The sequence below is a fragment of the Melanostigma gelatinosum genome, assembly GCF_949748355.1.
Source record: "Melanostigma gelatinosum genome assembly, chromosome: 1".
In the NCBI taxonomy this organism is placed as follows: domain Eukaryota; kingdom Metazoa; phylum Chordata; class Actinopteri; order Perciformes; family Zoarcidae; genus Melanostigma; species Melanostigma gelatinosum.
Window position 1 is genome coordinate 29,601,619 of NC_136634.1, and position 15,771 is coordinate 29,617,389.

Genomic DNA, 15,771 nt, shown 5'->3' on the forward strand with positions numbered 1-15,771 from the left:
AAAGATATACGGTACAAAGGTGGATACAAAGATATATTATTTTCGCTAATGCTAATCGCTAATACTAATCGCTAATGCTAATCGCAGGTAGCATTTGGGCTTATAGTCCGATGTGGCTTATATAAGTAAATATTCCGTTGTCTTCTCAAAATTAGGACCTATATACCGGTGCGACTTATAGTCCGGAAAGTACGGTAGACGAATCCAGGTTGCAAGCAAAAGTAAACAGGATGCTATTACTGTGGTGGCATCGAACATCTAAATATGCATAATAGGCTTGGCCAGTGCTACGCTTCAAACTATGACGCTCTCGATTCCCCTCTAGTGTCAGTTGTGGACGTGTCGGCGACAGCGTGTCTGTTTTGGCTCCTTGGATGCATAGTGTCTTTTCAAAATAAATTTCAGTTCAATACATTTTAGGTTTACTTGCGCAACAAGAGTACACAGGTAGGTTTAGGAAAAGGTCGTGGTTTGGTATGTTTGTTGCATAAAATAAGTGTTTGTTACGTCACTGGTGTTAGTTATGTATGCAAGTTGCAGTAAAAGTATGGTAAAATAACGCTGGGTGAAAGTGAGGCGTTTGCTTGACCAATCCAACTTCCTTTTGTACAGTTGCCAAGAAATATTCCCAGATGATCCTGTTGAACTGCGACATGTACTGTTAAAGAAGCTAAACCTCAATGATCACTGTAGCACACTGTATGTAAATGCTATTGTCTTTCAATCAATTCCACTGTAATTAGCAAGTTTATCTTAGAAATCAATGTGTTTCCCCCCTAATATGGCTTTATATTGAGATTGAGGAGTTTGTTTTACAATATCACCAGCTGATGCTCTATGGGTTCTGTCTTAAGGCTCAACCTGCATAGATCAAAATTCAAAATAGTATACTATAGTGATTTAAAGCTGTACATACCAGTGCTATCGCCAGAAAAAAAACATTTTCAGTAAAAGGTTTTTGCAAATACATGGATTTCTGCCACAAGTTTTCACACTCTAAATTAAACTCTGCACATGGCAACTTATTGAAGGCGAAGTCTGGAAACGATTGTGGTTTTGATTAAGAATAAAGCAGCCTTTGTTTTTGACTTCATGAACAGTCCACGAGTTCCTGCACTGACACAGAACATTCACACTGGAGTTCAATTGTGAGGTGCAAATTTGTCCAAAATGTACGTAATTCTTAGGATAGTGGTCGACAGGCATTTCCCATAAGTATAGTAGCCATGCGCGTCTTATGAAGCACACTGTGTTGTGTATGTGTATACAATACAACCAGCATAATTTATGTACCAAAGACAACAGTTGACTGATATGCATATGTTAGTGCCGTAGATAATGTATTGTAAAACTATAGAAAACAACAATGCAGTCACACAAACAGCCTTTTCACCTGTCCCGCATTATGTGACTCAGCAGAAACGTCTATGCAGAACCATGTCCTAGATGAAAACCGATCCTGACAAAAACTGAGTTTGTGTGAGACAGACTGTATGTGTGCGTGTGTGTGTGTGCTGCGTGTCTCAAATTGGGCTGGGTGGTTGTACGGATGGCAAAAAATCACATAATGCTGCAAAGAGCAATAAATCCTGTGTGATTTAAAAGGCTGCAGCTGTAATCTCCCTATATCCTCTCTCTAAGACTAACACCTGTCTGCTGCAGGTCAATGTGGCGGCCATGTTTCCATTAATAACCGCTGCGGTGCTTACAACAGATTGTCTGTCTTCGACATATGTCATGTTAATCATCCAATCCATGCCATATTATCCATATGGCAGCTTTACTGAGTGTTAACGTCATAAACTGGACTGATGCTTTTCAGGCCCAGTTCTTCCTTCCATATGTACATCACATTTGCAGAACAAATGTTTTTTCAGACTCCCCACCTGCGTTTTGTAATTCAGGCTTCATTTGTCGTCTCCAAATCCAAAACTGAGATTACGCTAAGTGCATCAGCACTAAAATGGATTTTGTCACTGTTCAATTTCAGTAAATATCACCCCTAATGGAGAGAGAGATGCTGGGCCTTCTACTGAAGAGCTGATGCCTACTCAGATGGGAGTGTTGTAGTGGAGGCCTGCAGTACATCACAGAGGTGGACTACTCTTATTCACCGTCGTCAAAGAAAATGTTTGCGAACATATTCATGTAGAGTCGAATAAACTGAGCCTCCTTTAGGTTTGGTGCATCATTTAAGGAAATCTGGACTTTTCCCAAACGTCTGTAGAACTCTTAACAGAGAGAGCTGCTGGTGGCATCTTCTAAGAGTACCATCACATTGCACTTAAATATATTCCAACTGCACATCCTCCTGTTCACGTTTGCAGAAAAAGGGTCTGAGGTCATTTCGTGTAAAAATAAATCTTGAAAGTGGAGGTTAAAAATCTGTTTTTTGGAAACTGGAGATCATTTAACCCCAGACCAGGGAAGCAAAATCGTCAAACAGCGACGCTAGGTCGGTGCCCCTCAGTATTTGATACCGCCGGAAAATTTAGCGTTTGAAGTGACGCACCGGGCTTTTATAAACCCACCTGCGTCATTATTAGACGGTCAGAGAAACCACCAGAGTATGCAGACTGATAAGGTTTGCTTAGGGAGGAGGTTGGAGTGGAAGGTTGGGTCATACAAACACAGGACTATGAATCAGGAGACCCGTGTTCGTATCCTGTGTGAAACTAAGTCAATGTTGACTTATTTTAACTTGGTTTTGTTGTATAACATACATTCTTAACTTACTCAGTTAATAAGCATACTTATTTTAAGAATCAAAGGATCATTTATTGTCAATATAGAACGTAGGGTTCCACTATAAAAGCCAGTAGTTGCTCTACGGGGTTAGTCTGAAGTCTTACTTCATCTATCTTATCTTCCTACGGACAGAAGTTGACCAGGTAATGTAATAGCCAAAGGTCCTAGCCGGGTTAGCTTAGCTTCCATCTCGATTGTCCTCCCTCTCCTACTGGGGCGGACCGCTCTGCTTCCGTGTGGGTTTGGTTCCGGCTGGGCAGATCGGAGGATGCCATGCGCAGCGAACGTCTAAAGGTCCCCTGCACTCTATTCCATCCCCGTGCTTCCTTCTTCATTGTTGATGAGTATCTCTGTCATATGCCATATGCGCTCCAGTAATAAACACGACAAGATGAAAATGTAAAACAAAAATGTGGCGTAAAGTTCATGGGCTGGAGATGTTGTACGTAACAAACGTACAACCACGATCTTTTCCTGAGCCTAACCAAGTACTTTTGTTGCCTAAAGCTAACCAAGTAAATCTAAAAAGAAAAGACACTGTATGCATATAATGATTGAGAAACTGAACAAGTTAGTCTCTATATTTTTTTATTACAGATCCCAAATAGAACTTCTCCAGAACTACCCCATGACTACGCAGGCGCACATCTGATTGGTAGATAAGGTCCCCCGTACTGTGCATCGATGTCCAACAGGAAGGTCCCAAACTCACGCTGATGAGGCACTCTCAACCGGATGAGATCAAGAGTTTTCACAATTATACTAATCACATGACCCAGCTGAGTGGCTCTGTAGTAGAGTAACATTAGAGTTTATTGTTCTGTAAAGGTCAAACCATGTGACTTTCTGTATAATTTAAAACTCTTCAAATGTCTCGGAAGGGAGGCTTTAACCCAACATTCTCACAAAACCATCGTTTCCAAACTAATGGCCAGCTCGTGGAGCAGTTCGACGCAGGTGTTCAACTACTCTGACTGAGCAGGCCTGCTGGTCTAGTTTCTTTTTTGTGGGGGTGAGGTTATTTGTACTTGCAGGTGAACCTAAAATAGATTTTGTGTCGGTGGCTGTTTTGCAAATATAACTGGCTCATTTGTGCTGTGTGTTGAAGACAGTGTTCTTTGAATGAATTTCCTTTCCAAACGAAGAAGCATCATCAAGTCAACACTTAAAACCATTACAGGGCTGATTCACCTCACGGAACCAGTAAACCAACGTGCACAATCAGTCTGTAATTGTGGAGCCTTTAACTTCACAGAGAACACACAGCTGCTGTGCGTTCATGTGTGTGTCAGCTTGTCGGCATCTCTCCTTGAGATGCAGCTGACTGTTGCTGCCTGCTGGAACGCACTTGTTCAATCAGCTAGATGCCTTTACACACACTACTGGTGTTTACACACAAACACACACACACACACACACTCTGATTCTATCTCTTACCTTCACAGCTACCAGCATCTTGTCCTTGGTGGGGCTCAGGTTGTAACATTCAGCCAGGAAGACCTTGCCGAAGGCTCCTTCTCCGAGCTCCCTCTTCAAAATAATGTCCCTCCGTTTAATATGCTGAACATCTGAGCGGGACAGAGACAAAGGGACTGAGTTGACATCCATTACTATTATTATTTTTTTTTAAATGCTACCCCTGCTTTATGGTCTGTGTGACTCTAAATGGACCATAATGTACTAAATGAACATCATGCTGTGTTGAAGAAGACTTGAAACTAGAGATTGAGACAAACTCATGTTCACAATGCTGAATGAGGTAATAAATCACGTGAGAAATAGTCATTTTCTCATAGATTTCTATACAGTGTGATATCTTTTTGCAACCCAAGCACTTTGGGATTGATATTGATATATATAAATAAGTGGCCATGCATACATGAGCTGATATTAATTAGTGTTGAGCAAAACTGAATAATCAGATGATTTTCTGTTTATATTCAGAAAAAATAATCCACCGTTGATATTGTTTTCTCTGATTCTACTCTTACTTTAGCAAAAGGGACTCGTATGCTAATAAAGCAATGAGCAAGAAGGAAGAAAGCCGACGACTACAGCGCAGCAAGAATACGCCAAATTCATTAAAAATGTTGATTATTGGTTTAAATCCAATAGAAATTCTCTGAATTATGTATTTATCCCCTTTAAGGATAAGAATACAAAATTGGTCTTTGGATGGGGACAGTGAGGTAGATGGGTTTGCCACTGGAGCAGTGGTTCTCAACTGGTCTGGCTGCGGGACCCACCATCACCCCTTAATGGCAAGCCGCGACCCATCATCTACCTCACTGTATGTATGTATGTATATATATATCTATGTGTATGTATATGTGTATGTATATGTGTATGTATATGTATATATATGTGTATGTATATGTGTATATATATGTGTGTATATGTGTATATATATGTGTGTATATGTGTGTGTGTATATGTGTGTGTGTATATGTGTGTGTGTATATGTGTGTGTGTATATGTGTGTGTGTATATGTGTGTGTGTATATATATATATGTGTGTGTATATATATATGTGTGTGTATATATATATGTGTGTATATATATATGTGTGTATATATATATGTGTATATATATATATATATATATATATATATACACATTTTGTATATATATATATATATATATATATATATATATATATATATACACATATATGTGTATATATGTATATATATATATGCATAGTCATGTTGAGGCAGTCATGTTGAGGCAGTAAACAGTGTAGACAAAAAGTGAAGACTAAAAGTGTAACCAGGAGTTTTCCAAGTGACTAATGGGGGCAACAATTTTTGAAAGCGGTCAAGTATCGAGGAGAACGCTGCAGCCGCTGAATGGGCTGCAGTGTAATCGCTTCGGGCAACTCCTCATAATCAATGTACATCCACTAAAAAAATAGTTGCAACAATAAAAAAAAAACGTACATTGATGGTGAGGAGTTGCACCATTTCATGGCCACCACCTGCAGCGTTCTCCAGGTAAAAACATACTGTGGTAACCCATTTAGGGCTAGATGTAATCCAAACGGACACAGACAGTGGGGTGCACTGCAAACAAATGCCCAGTTCTGTTTATAGTAGACATGAGCAGTTGGCCTGAAATTACAATTCGGGCTGCTCGCCACGCAGAGGTCAGCATTGATCCTGTGGACATGGCATATGATGATCACTTCTAGCCATGTAGTGTACTAGAACCTTCACAATGGTGGGGCTCAAACTGCAACATTTAGTCTGAGAGAAGTGTTTATGGAAGGACCATGGCATGGGGGGAGTTTTTCCTCATCGGATGCGAGGTCCAAGGACAGAGGATGTCGTATGTTGTACAGCCCTCTGAGGCACCTTTTATGTTTCGTGATATTAGACTGTGTGCAAAAAAACAAATTGTCATGAGGTGGTGCTTGAGATGAGAAAGAAATCATGAATGACTGATTTAATGGCATAACCCTTTAGCCTTGTTACTGGAGGGACACAATACCCAATCACAATCTGTATACCTGTGTGCAGGGCGACAGTGTGATGTGAATGTTTGTCTGTCTCTATTTATACAGCCCTGTGATAGCTTGCAGACCAGTCCCGTGTGTACCCTGCCTTCACAGATAATGGCTGGATGGATATCTTGTGATAAGGCTTTAGCACGCTGAGTCCAATTTTGTTTGTGTGTTTGAAATGTGTCATCAGATAACACACAAAAACCTTGCACACTGAGTCTGTTGCGATTTATTACTCAATTGGTTGTAAAATGTCACAATAGTAGACGAAATCAAATGAATTAGGTGGGTGCAATCACAGTGCTGGTCCCAAATGGGGCTAACGAATGAATGACTTTAGTGAAAAGCTATCTTTTCTCTGCCTAGAGCACAATCACTACTGTCTGGTCTTTCGTACATCCTTTGTTTTGGTGAATTGGAAAATTCACACCCGTTCATACACTGATGGCAGGGGCTACCATGCAAGGCGCCACCTGCCCATCAGGACTTTCTAACCATTCATACACTGCAGGCACATCCTACGGGAGCAATCTGCGGTTAAGAATCTTGCCCGCTGACATGGACTAGCGGAGCCGGGGATCAAACCACCAATCCCTCCTTTGGGACCAAAAAATGAGACCGGTCACAATCTATCTTTAAATGCTGCATCTCTGTATTTATTTGTCGTAAAGTGCTTTGTGCTGGGAGATGAATGGACGAAGTGATTCAGCTCATCAGTTGCCAGTTTGGATTATGATGTCGGCATTTGCGTTGGCTCCAAGTGGTCAAAAAACGACGACGAACCTGTTCCGCAAACTTCAGATGAAAAGTCGGTATTTAAACACAATTGACACAACGTGAGGTCGTATTTATTTTGAAATGTGCAATAATTTAGTTTATGAAGGCCTTCAACCCTGTGAGACAGACTGGTGAGGGAGTCTCACTCCCAGGATGCGGTATGGTGCTCATCAAAGACTGCATTAAACTGAGCCTGAATCTGCTAGCAGCTCTTGCTTTAAAGATTCAGCGCTGTGACCTCTAACTTTTAACACACTGTCAAAGTCTTCCCCGCCTTGAGCTCACACTGCTTTCTAGCTGGCAGTGCTGTGTGCATGGCTGAAAGGCTTCAGCACAGTGGGGACACACACGCACAAAATACAGAAAGAAAAGACGTGCAAGCACCAAAACACACGCAAAAGAACACATCTTTGACGATACACTCACCAAAAACACCCGCACACACGCAATGAGGGTTCGCTGAATGACTTGACCGTTCCGCCACTGGGTTGCTATTAGCGAAGCTGTAATGAGCTCTGGGACTCGCATCATCCAGCAGCATACATATAACTGCTATAGAGGCTTCGAGGAGGGAGAAGGGCAGCGTAGCAAACTGCATCAACAAAGGACCTCTCAATCAAGTCAACACAATCTTTAAATGCATTATAAGCACATTGTGAATGAATGGGAATCATCTCAATCACATGATAAAAGAAGAAACGTTTTGCAGACACTTCAAGGTCATGCGTAATAGCACAGCTTTATAGTATAGAATAGGACTAATACTACTGTGATGTAAATATTAAACTTTGCTGAATTGGCTTTCCGCTAAGTCCCTCCCCTTGAACGCAGACTGGCCAATCGTAGCGTAGCACCGGCTAGCTCCGACAACTACCCGGCACTGCTCAACAGACTCATGCAATGGTTTTTAGATTGTCTTTATGTTCAGGCTGGTTTGATGGATTTGGAGCGAGTCATAGTTAAACGTGTTACAGTGACTCTGGTTACCCGGAGAGGTTGAAAGGAGATATGAGTTTCAAGAACATTGCGTTTTTACATAAAAACCTGTGGAGCTAACATTAGCAGAGCATCTTAGCACATCATTAAATAGCAATAGCACTTCTACCCACTGAAGGTATACTAACTGTATACTTGCTGCTTTTGCTTTTCAGTAACACTGAATAAAGACCTACTCGGCTTTAAAGGAACACAATATCATTGTCTTCTGTCGTCTCAATCGCCAAGTGATGTGGTGGTTCACTTTTAGACTGAGATATGTGGGCGTAACCTTTTTTACAGCTGAATCAGTTTGACATCCTGAATATAATCTTCAAAGACATATTGTAAACCTTTCTGTCAGCTTCTCTCTGAAATCTATTTTTCATTTTTCAAAAATGTGATATTTCTTTAAAGAGTGCAGTTTGGGACAGTGTGGCCTCCATGGCAGCTCTGACACCTTGATGGAGGTAGTAACCAGCATTTGTTGGCATTACTAAACAAGATGATAGGCTCCTGTGGGGATGCAGATGATTTAAAAACTTGGTACGGCAGCATGAAGACGGACAGTAATTATAGTGAGCAGTGTAGTGAGTCTGTTGACTTTATTTAACAAAGGAAATATACCATCGCTGGATCACACCCTTTAGTTACACAATTGCTTCACCTCCAAAATGTTATGGAGTGTATATTTTGATGCAATGCTTTTTTGCATAATAAATACAGAATACACTTCATTGGAACTGAAGGCTCCATCGTAACCAAGATGCTTTTTTTCTCATTTCAGCACTTCAGCTAGCATGGTGAAACTGTGCCACAAGGTCACTTGTGTGACTTTACCTTTGTTAGTATCAATTTAGAGCCAAGTAGCCACGGGGTTGGAGGTTAAGTCTTTCGGTCTAATTCACAGTCATTACTTTAGTTTGGTTATAAATGTAAATCGAACCGTTTTTACAATGCTATGAAATGTGTAAAATGGAATGTAAATGCAGAGGTTTGGTTGGTGTTTGAGTGAGAGAACGTTTCATGGATTTTGAAAAATGTGGTCATTGAAAGCATTTTAAGCATGAAAAGTAATCTGTTGTGCTCACTGTGTGCAGAGTCGAAAGTGAACTCAATAGTGATAATGCATAAAGTATATTGTGTGAAGTATATTGTGTGTGTGTGTGTGTGTGTGTGTGTGTGTGTGTGTGTGTGTGTGTGTGTGTGTGTGTGAGAAATAGTGAGTTTGAAGATGATGATGGGTTTATGATCACAGACGCATGGGTGGAAGAAACACAGTTAAGACACACACACACACACACACACACACACACACTACTGGAATAACAGACAGAGAGAAGGAGCAGGTAGCTAACCTCAGCTCCCATGAGGCTTTTACAGAACCAACGTGGCTAAGACTCATGAGAAAATGTTGAATGTAAAAAAATAAAAATATTTACAATGACAAGGCACTTTTTTTTTTTACAATTTCTGCTGTAAATGCCCTTTTAGCAGATATAAGAAAAGCCTCGATGAAAAGTCAGTCAGACGGAGGCTGGTGGAGCGGAGGCTTTTCTACGATCAGACAGGTTGTAAACAAGCCCGAGCGTTTATCCACATCATGTAAGACAAATTGAATGTGAGCACACCAGAAATGTCGGTAAAAGTCCCTCATTGCAACAGACAGTTGATAATGGGGAATGGTTTGTTTCCATCCGAGACTCAAGTTTTTTTGACCTGACTTCATTTTAGTCTTGTCATTAACTTACCAAATCTCAGCAACAACCTCAATTATTACATTGTGCAGCATTTAGGGGGATCTATTGGTAGAAATGTAATATAATATGAATCAGTATGTTTTCTTTACTGTATAATCACATGAAAATAATTTTCGTTAGCGTGGAACGAGTTGTTTGTATCTATATATGGAGCGGGCCTTTTACACGAAGCTGACCATTGTGTTTCTACAATAGCCCAGAACAAACAGCAAGTTCCCAGTTGGTTGTAATCTGCAACTTCGCCGCTTGATGCTGCCAGATCCTACACACTGGCCCATCAATTGGTCTCTTTGGGTGCTTTCCCACCTGTAGTTTGGTTCTGACTAAAGTAATGAATTACACATTTTAGTTCTGGTCCAGGTCTCTGCTTACACTGGCTTTTGCAAACAAACCAAGATGAGTAAACAGGAAGTCATAAAGACTTTTCAGGGCTTACGTGGGGAAATCCAATTCCGGTGTTTGACAGAAGTTTATGCAGCACTTTAATGCTTCTGATGTGTACAGTTATGTTATTTGCTCTCACAAAGAAATAACTGATTCCAAGAAGAATTAGTAATATTGGACTGCAATCAACGACATGTTATGAATACTGACTAACGGGTAGAGACAGGACTGTAAGAAAGCCTCTTTGCATGACAATTGGATGGAAAGAGAGCTATTGGTCGTGTTGATCACTGTCACATTAACAAGTGCTGATGGTGCTGACCCATCCATTTTATTAAGTCAGTGGTTTACTTTTCACAGTAAATTCATAGCTCATAAGGTGAGGTGACAGTTGGGGGATAGAAGCCACAGGCGAAAACACAGTTGACTCCTTGCTATTCTAACAATTGGTTTATTCTAACAATTGGTTTCTGTAATAATCAGTTTGAGTTATTTCAGCTTTGTTTTTGAGAATGTTTTGTTCTGGAATTTTGCACAACATCGTAGTGGCTGAGAGTTCTCATTTAAGCTGCAGAATGTTCATCAAATTCATACAAGGACACGTTTTTTGCCGCTTGCCTTTAACGTAGAACAAAACTGGATTTAAAGCTCTGATTGGATGTTCCTTGCTGAAATGCACCTTGGAAGTCATTGATTTCCCTCTTTCAGGTTTTATGTCCCTTCGTGAACCAGATATTTTCCCACAATTTCAGTTTTCGTAGTGATGATTCAATCAGGACTGTCCACACAAGTCTCAAACTGTCCCAACTGTGAGTCACCTAGTGTGATTATGGATGTAGAAAGTTGACTTATGCTGATCAGTTTATCAAATTAAAGTTTAGCTGATGTTTTTAGGTAACAAAACCTGGTCTTAAGTGGACAGTTGGGGACAGCAAAAGGCTTTTTGGCTAGTTTAAGTGAAAACTTCACTCAGTAAAAATTGGAATGGGGTTTTACCATCAACATGACTGATGGTAAAACCATCCCCACATCCACCTGCCTGATTCGCACACTTGACTAGCAACCTCATTATGCAAATGTCAACTTAACGGCCTGTTGCTAGTTGTGTTGTCATCTTTACTTTATCTTCACCAACTTCTTCTGTAACCTGGAGTTAAAGGAATGTCATCACATCATGAAACTTGGCAGTGAAACTTGGGGATATGCCAAGCCGCCTGCTCAGAGTATTTTGTTACGATATCATTAGAAAAATGAAACCTGGAAGGGACCATAAAAGATAACACTATTGTTTCTAAGGCAACAGACTAAGTTTGAAAAGAAAGGAGAAACATTGGCTCAGGACAAAGGAGCATAATGTTTGGTTGGTCTACGCCGCCCAGCTCACGAGTTGTTTCTTTGCCAAAAGAATAAACTACTGCATCGAACTGTTTTCAGTGCTTTCTTCAAACATCGTTGGGACACCTGATAGTCACTAAAGTATAGAATAGACAAGCAGTAGCTTAGACTGAGCTTCTATTCTGCACACACATTTTTGAAACCATGGCAATTAAGGTCCCTCACACTTGTAGTTTGTCCCATTTGGTCTGAACCAAAGGAAAAAAAACATGAACTCATATCAACTGACTTATCATGATCATTGGCACCATATGAACCCCAAAACAGTTTATTCCAGTGGACGCGCTACATTTTACTGCAGCCTGGATTTATTTGATGTCAAAGAGCTCAAAGTCAAAACTTATTAGTTGAGACTACAACTACATCTCATACAGCATGGGCCCTGCAATAATTTCAGGTATAGCATTCTACACAACAAACAACCCTGTCATGTTTTTGTATTCTCTGATATTCCCAAATCAGAGACTGTCTTTGTTATTCTAGGCCTGTGATTTTCGTAATCTTTGGCTGTTTTTTGAAATTACAATTAATGTCCCAGCGTCAAGTTCCGATGCTTTTATCTAACCCTAACAAAGCGGTTTTGCTGCCGACCGAAACGTTAACCAAAAGTAACAACATTGTCCCCCAACAGTTTCAAGACATTAACCACCTGCAAACTTTCAGGACACTTTGCAAAATACCAAGAGTTGGGATGAGGTCGACTTGGCATATGCATTGTCACATGCTTAAAGTACTTTGCTGTGTTGATCCCTGGATTTACTGGACTGTACATATCATACAGCCTTTCTCCTTCAATTGTTTCTCTCATGATTGCGGAAGTTGGGTGGGGGAAACAACTGATCAGGGTAGGATAAAGGTACGGTATTGAAAGGTACTCTCTCTATAAAAGGTACAGTGTCAAGCATTTATTGGCAGACATGGGATATACTGTTAAGTATGTTGCCTTTAGTGTATAATAGTGTGTGGTAGTACTTTAGAATGAGCAGTTCTCTTCTTGGAGGCAGTCAACCTGTTTCTACAGTAGCCCAGAACGGATAAACCTAGATGGGGACATTCACGTTTTTGCGACAGCCACTGCAATTGTCCTACACGCTTGGCACATGGGAGACGTTTCAGTTTGTTGCTATATGGATCCAACCCGCCACAGGGCTCTGGGGGATGGGCAGGAGGGCGGTCGGACGGGAAGGAGGGATCTGGACACAGGATCTCGGGTGGCCGACCTGACTGCCGGAGTTGCTCTGGACCCAGGCGCTCAGGCGGACGGCCCGAAGGGCTCAGGGGGATGAAGTGATGGCCCAGCGGGGTAATGGACTGGAGGTCGCTGCATCACGGAGGTGGCAGAAACTGGAGGTTGCTGCAGCGCGGAGGCGGCATCGGCAGGAACTGGAGATTTCTGGCGTTCAGCAGCGACAGGGAGCGGCTGCGGCTCGGAGACGGCGGCAGGAACTGGGAGTGGCTCGGAGACGGCGGCGGCCGGGTCCGGGGATCGCATCAGCTCTGAGACGGCGGCGGCCGGGTCCGGGGATCACTGCGGCTCTGAGGAGACGGCGGCCTGGTCCGGGGATAGCTGCGGCTCTGAGGCGACCGCCGACAGGACGGGGAGCTGGAGTCGGCCGGACCGCCGACAGGACACGGGGAGCTGGAGTCGGCCGGACCGCCGACAGGACACGGGGAGCTGGAGTCAGCTGCAGCCCAGCGGGAACCGCTCCTTCTTCCTGTGTCTCTTCTTCTTAGGGTTAAAAAGACAGCTTAGCTCGAGGTTAGCCTTCTGGAAGCTCAGAGGCCCTCCCCTGGCCAGGCGGGTTCCCCAAAACTGGTCAGACGGGTGTGGTGCATCATACACAAAACAGTGGTCTGCTGAGTCGGTCATGGTCCTCTTAGAGGTGGAAAGGCGGCGTAGCTCGTGGTTAGCCTTCTGGACGCTCAAAGGCCCTCCCCTGGCCAAGCGGGTTCCCCAAAACTTGTCTGCGGAGTCTTTCATGGTCAAATCGTTCTGTCACGCCCGAGGGGCAGATCAGAGACTCAAGTGCAGACACTGGAGACAAGGTGAAGTTGGAAAAAGTCTTTTACTTAAAAAGTCACAAACAAAAACTTAAAGCGACTCCAAAGGAGCGGGCCAAAATCCAAAATCACAAAAAAAGGCGAATGTACAAACCAGGAGCAAACGCTGGAGCACCGAGCAAACACAAGGGTGACACAATACCGGAACAGACAGGGGAACGAACAAAGACGATCTGACAACCAGAACAGGGAAAGCAGGGGAGTATATATGTGTGGGGTGATGAGAAGATTGAAGGCAGCTGGGTGGACTGGGCAGGTGAGTAGGATGAGTGCAATCAGGGAAAACACAGAGACAGAGGCCAAATCCCAATGTCCCCCCTAAACCCTAAGCCCTGAACCCTCAAGGACTTAATTGACATCACCTGGTAAGTGGTTGAGTGTGAGAGACTGAGGGCTTGAGATGGTGGAAATAGGAATGGGACAGCGCTTTGCTGCATATCATGTTACCATGAAAACAACAAAAAATATGTATAATTGTGTGTATTTATTTCATACTTCGTACTCCCCGATTTGAACGTCTTCAGGCTCTTTCCTCACAAGATGAAGTAACTTCATATAATCTATTTATTCGTTTTTGTCAAAACAGCTTCAATGACAAAATCAAATATTTGATGAATAAATAAATAACCTCTGATTTCATGTTTATTTTTTGTTCCATCTTTAACCCTTAATGTTTCTGAGTAAATGGAATATTCCAGGCTGAACACACGTGATCCGTCCTCTTTGTTTACCTTTTTTTTTACGTCTCCATGCGTCCACTGGTTACCCGTGTTTACAGTTTTTCTCAATTGCTAAAACACTAAAACCCATTGGCTGAACAAAGTTCTCAGTTGCCTGAACTCATTTAGCTAATTGTGCAGTCTGTTGTCAATACCTTAAACTGTGTCACATGGTAAAACACAATTTGCAGATCTCACTTAGACTTTTCAGCAAAACTCTAAACACATTCTCAGTCTCAAAACACATTCTGCACTCTAATGCACATGTCATCCATACTGGTAAACACAAGTGGCAACAATCAAATACAAATAGAGAACACATGTCATTGATTAAACACAATCACTCAAAATGGATTTCACTTGTATCAAATGATGTGACACAACCAATATAAGCCAGTTTAGAGAGCAAACAGGTGGTTGAAGGTGGGAAGGAGAAAGTCTGAGAATGGATAGAAGAAACAATGTGAGAGGACATCGTGCTTTCTATTTGTTCCAGTAACAGTACTGACTGCTCAATAGATGTTGACTGGCTGCAGGTTCATATCAACAAAGAACAAAAATTACAGTATCACAGAGACAAAGGACACGTTTGTGAGATGCAGGGTACAGTACTGTACAAATAGGGGTACAAGGAGGAGGAAGAACAAAATAAATTGCAAAGAGCAAAGCACAGTAGTAATTTCTGATCAATTTTGAGCTACTGTAATATAACATGTTTTCGTTCATATGAAATTTGTTTTGAGATTAAAAATCGACTTCTCCCTGAGAACTATATGTTTTGAACAATGTGTTTTCTATTTATTGGTGTATTGTTTACTGACTGCTTGATAGTGTATATTATTTTGATCACTTTGTTTATGATTTGAGAGCAGTGTTTGATTTTGAGCACAGGTGAAACTGTTTTGAGGCGAAAGTTTCATTTTGCAAGAGGATTCAGAGGTTTTGTAAATAGTGCTTGAAGATGAGGTTTTGTGTTTACAGTTTTGAGAGAATGGGTGACCGTTTCAAGAAATGTGTCTTAGCAATCGAGAAAAACTGTAACGTCACATTGCAATGATTTGTGGGTAATTCCCTTAGGCTAAGTCAGCATACCATGCTGACTTACGGAAAGGGTTCATAAAGGGCTCAAAATGTCTGCGAGAGAGCCTCAAACACTTGACGATTTGACAGTGGGACATCCCTAAACCCTCACGGACTTCGCGGGAACGCGCCTCAAAGTCCGTGCGTCCGTAAGGCAGGACATTGGGATTTGGCCAGAGACACAGGAACACAGGGGGCAAAGCCTAAACCGTGACAGTAAATCGCATTAATGGTAGTTCCAATATTTCGTAGATAGGTCACGTGATATTATTAATAGTAGTTTGGCATCTGAAATCACATCAATGTCACATATATACTCTCAATTTTGCAGTTGGTCCAATTTGCGTTTGCACAACAGCTGAATCTCATG

The 15,771-nt window shown here is 41.8% G+C and overlaps 1 protein-coding gene across 1 annotated transcript in view; it reads right to left on the reverse strand.

The window, feature by feature from the left end:
- Window positions 1-15,771, reverse strand: part of LOC306797681 (NT-3 growth factor receptor-like) — a gene marked incomplete at both ends in the record, with an annotated part of 225,650 nt that overhangs the window by 36,631 nt on the left and 173,248 nt on the right. Inside the window, one exon of the mRNA XM_079297062.1 lies at window positions 4,186-4,316. Coding sequence (XP_079153188.1) covers window positions 4,186-4,316 — 131 coding nt within the window. The remainder of the gene's footprint in view (window positions 1-4,185; window positions 4,317-15,771) is intronic.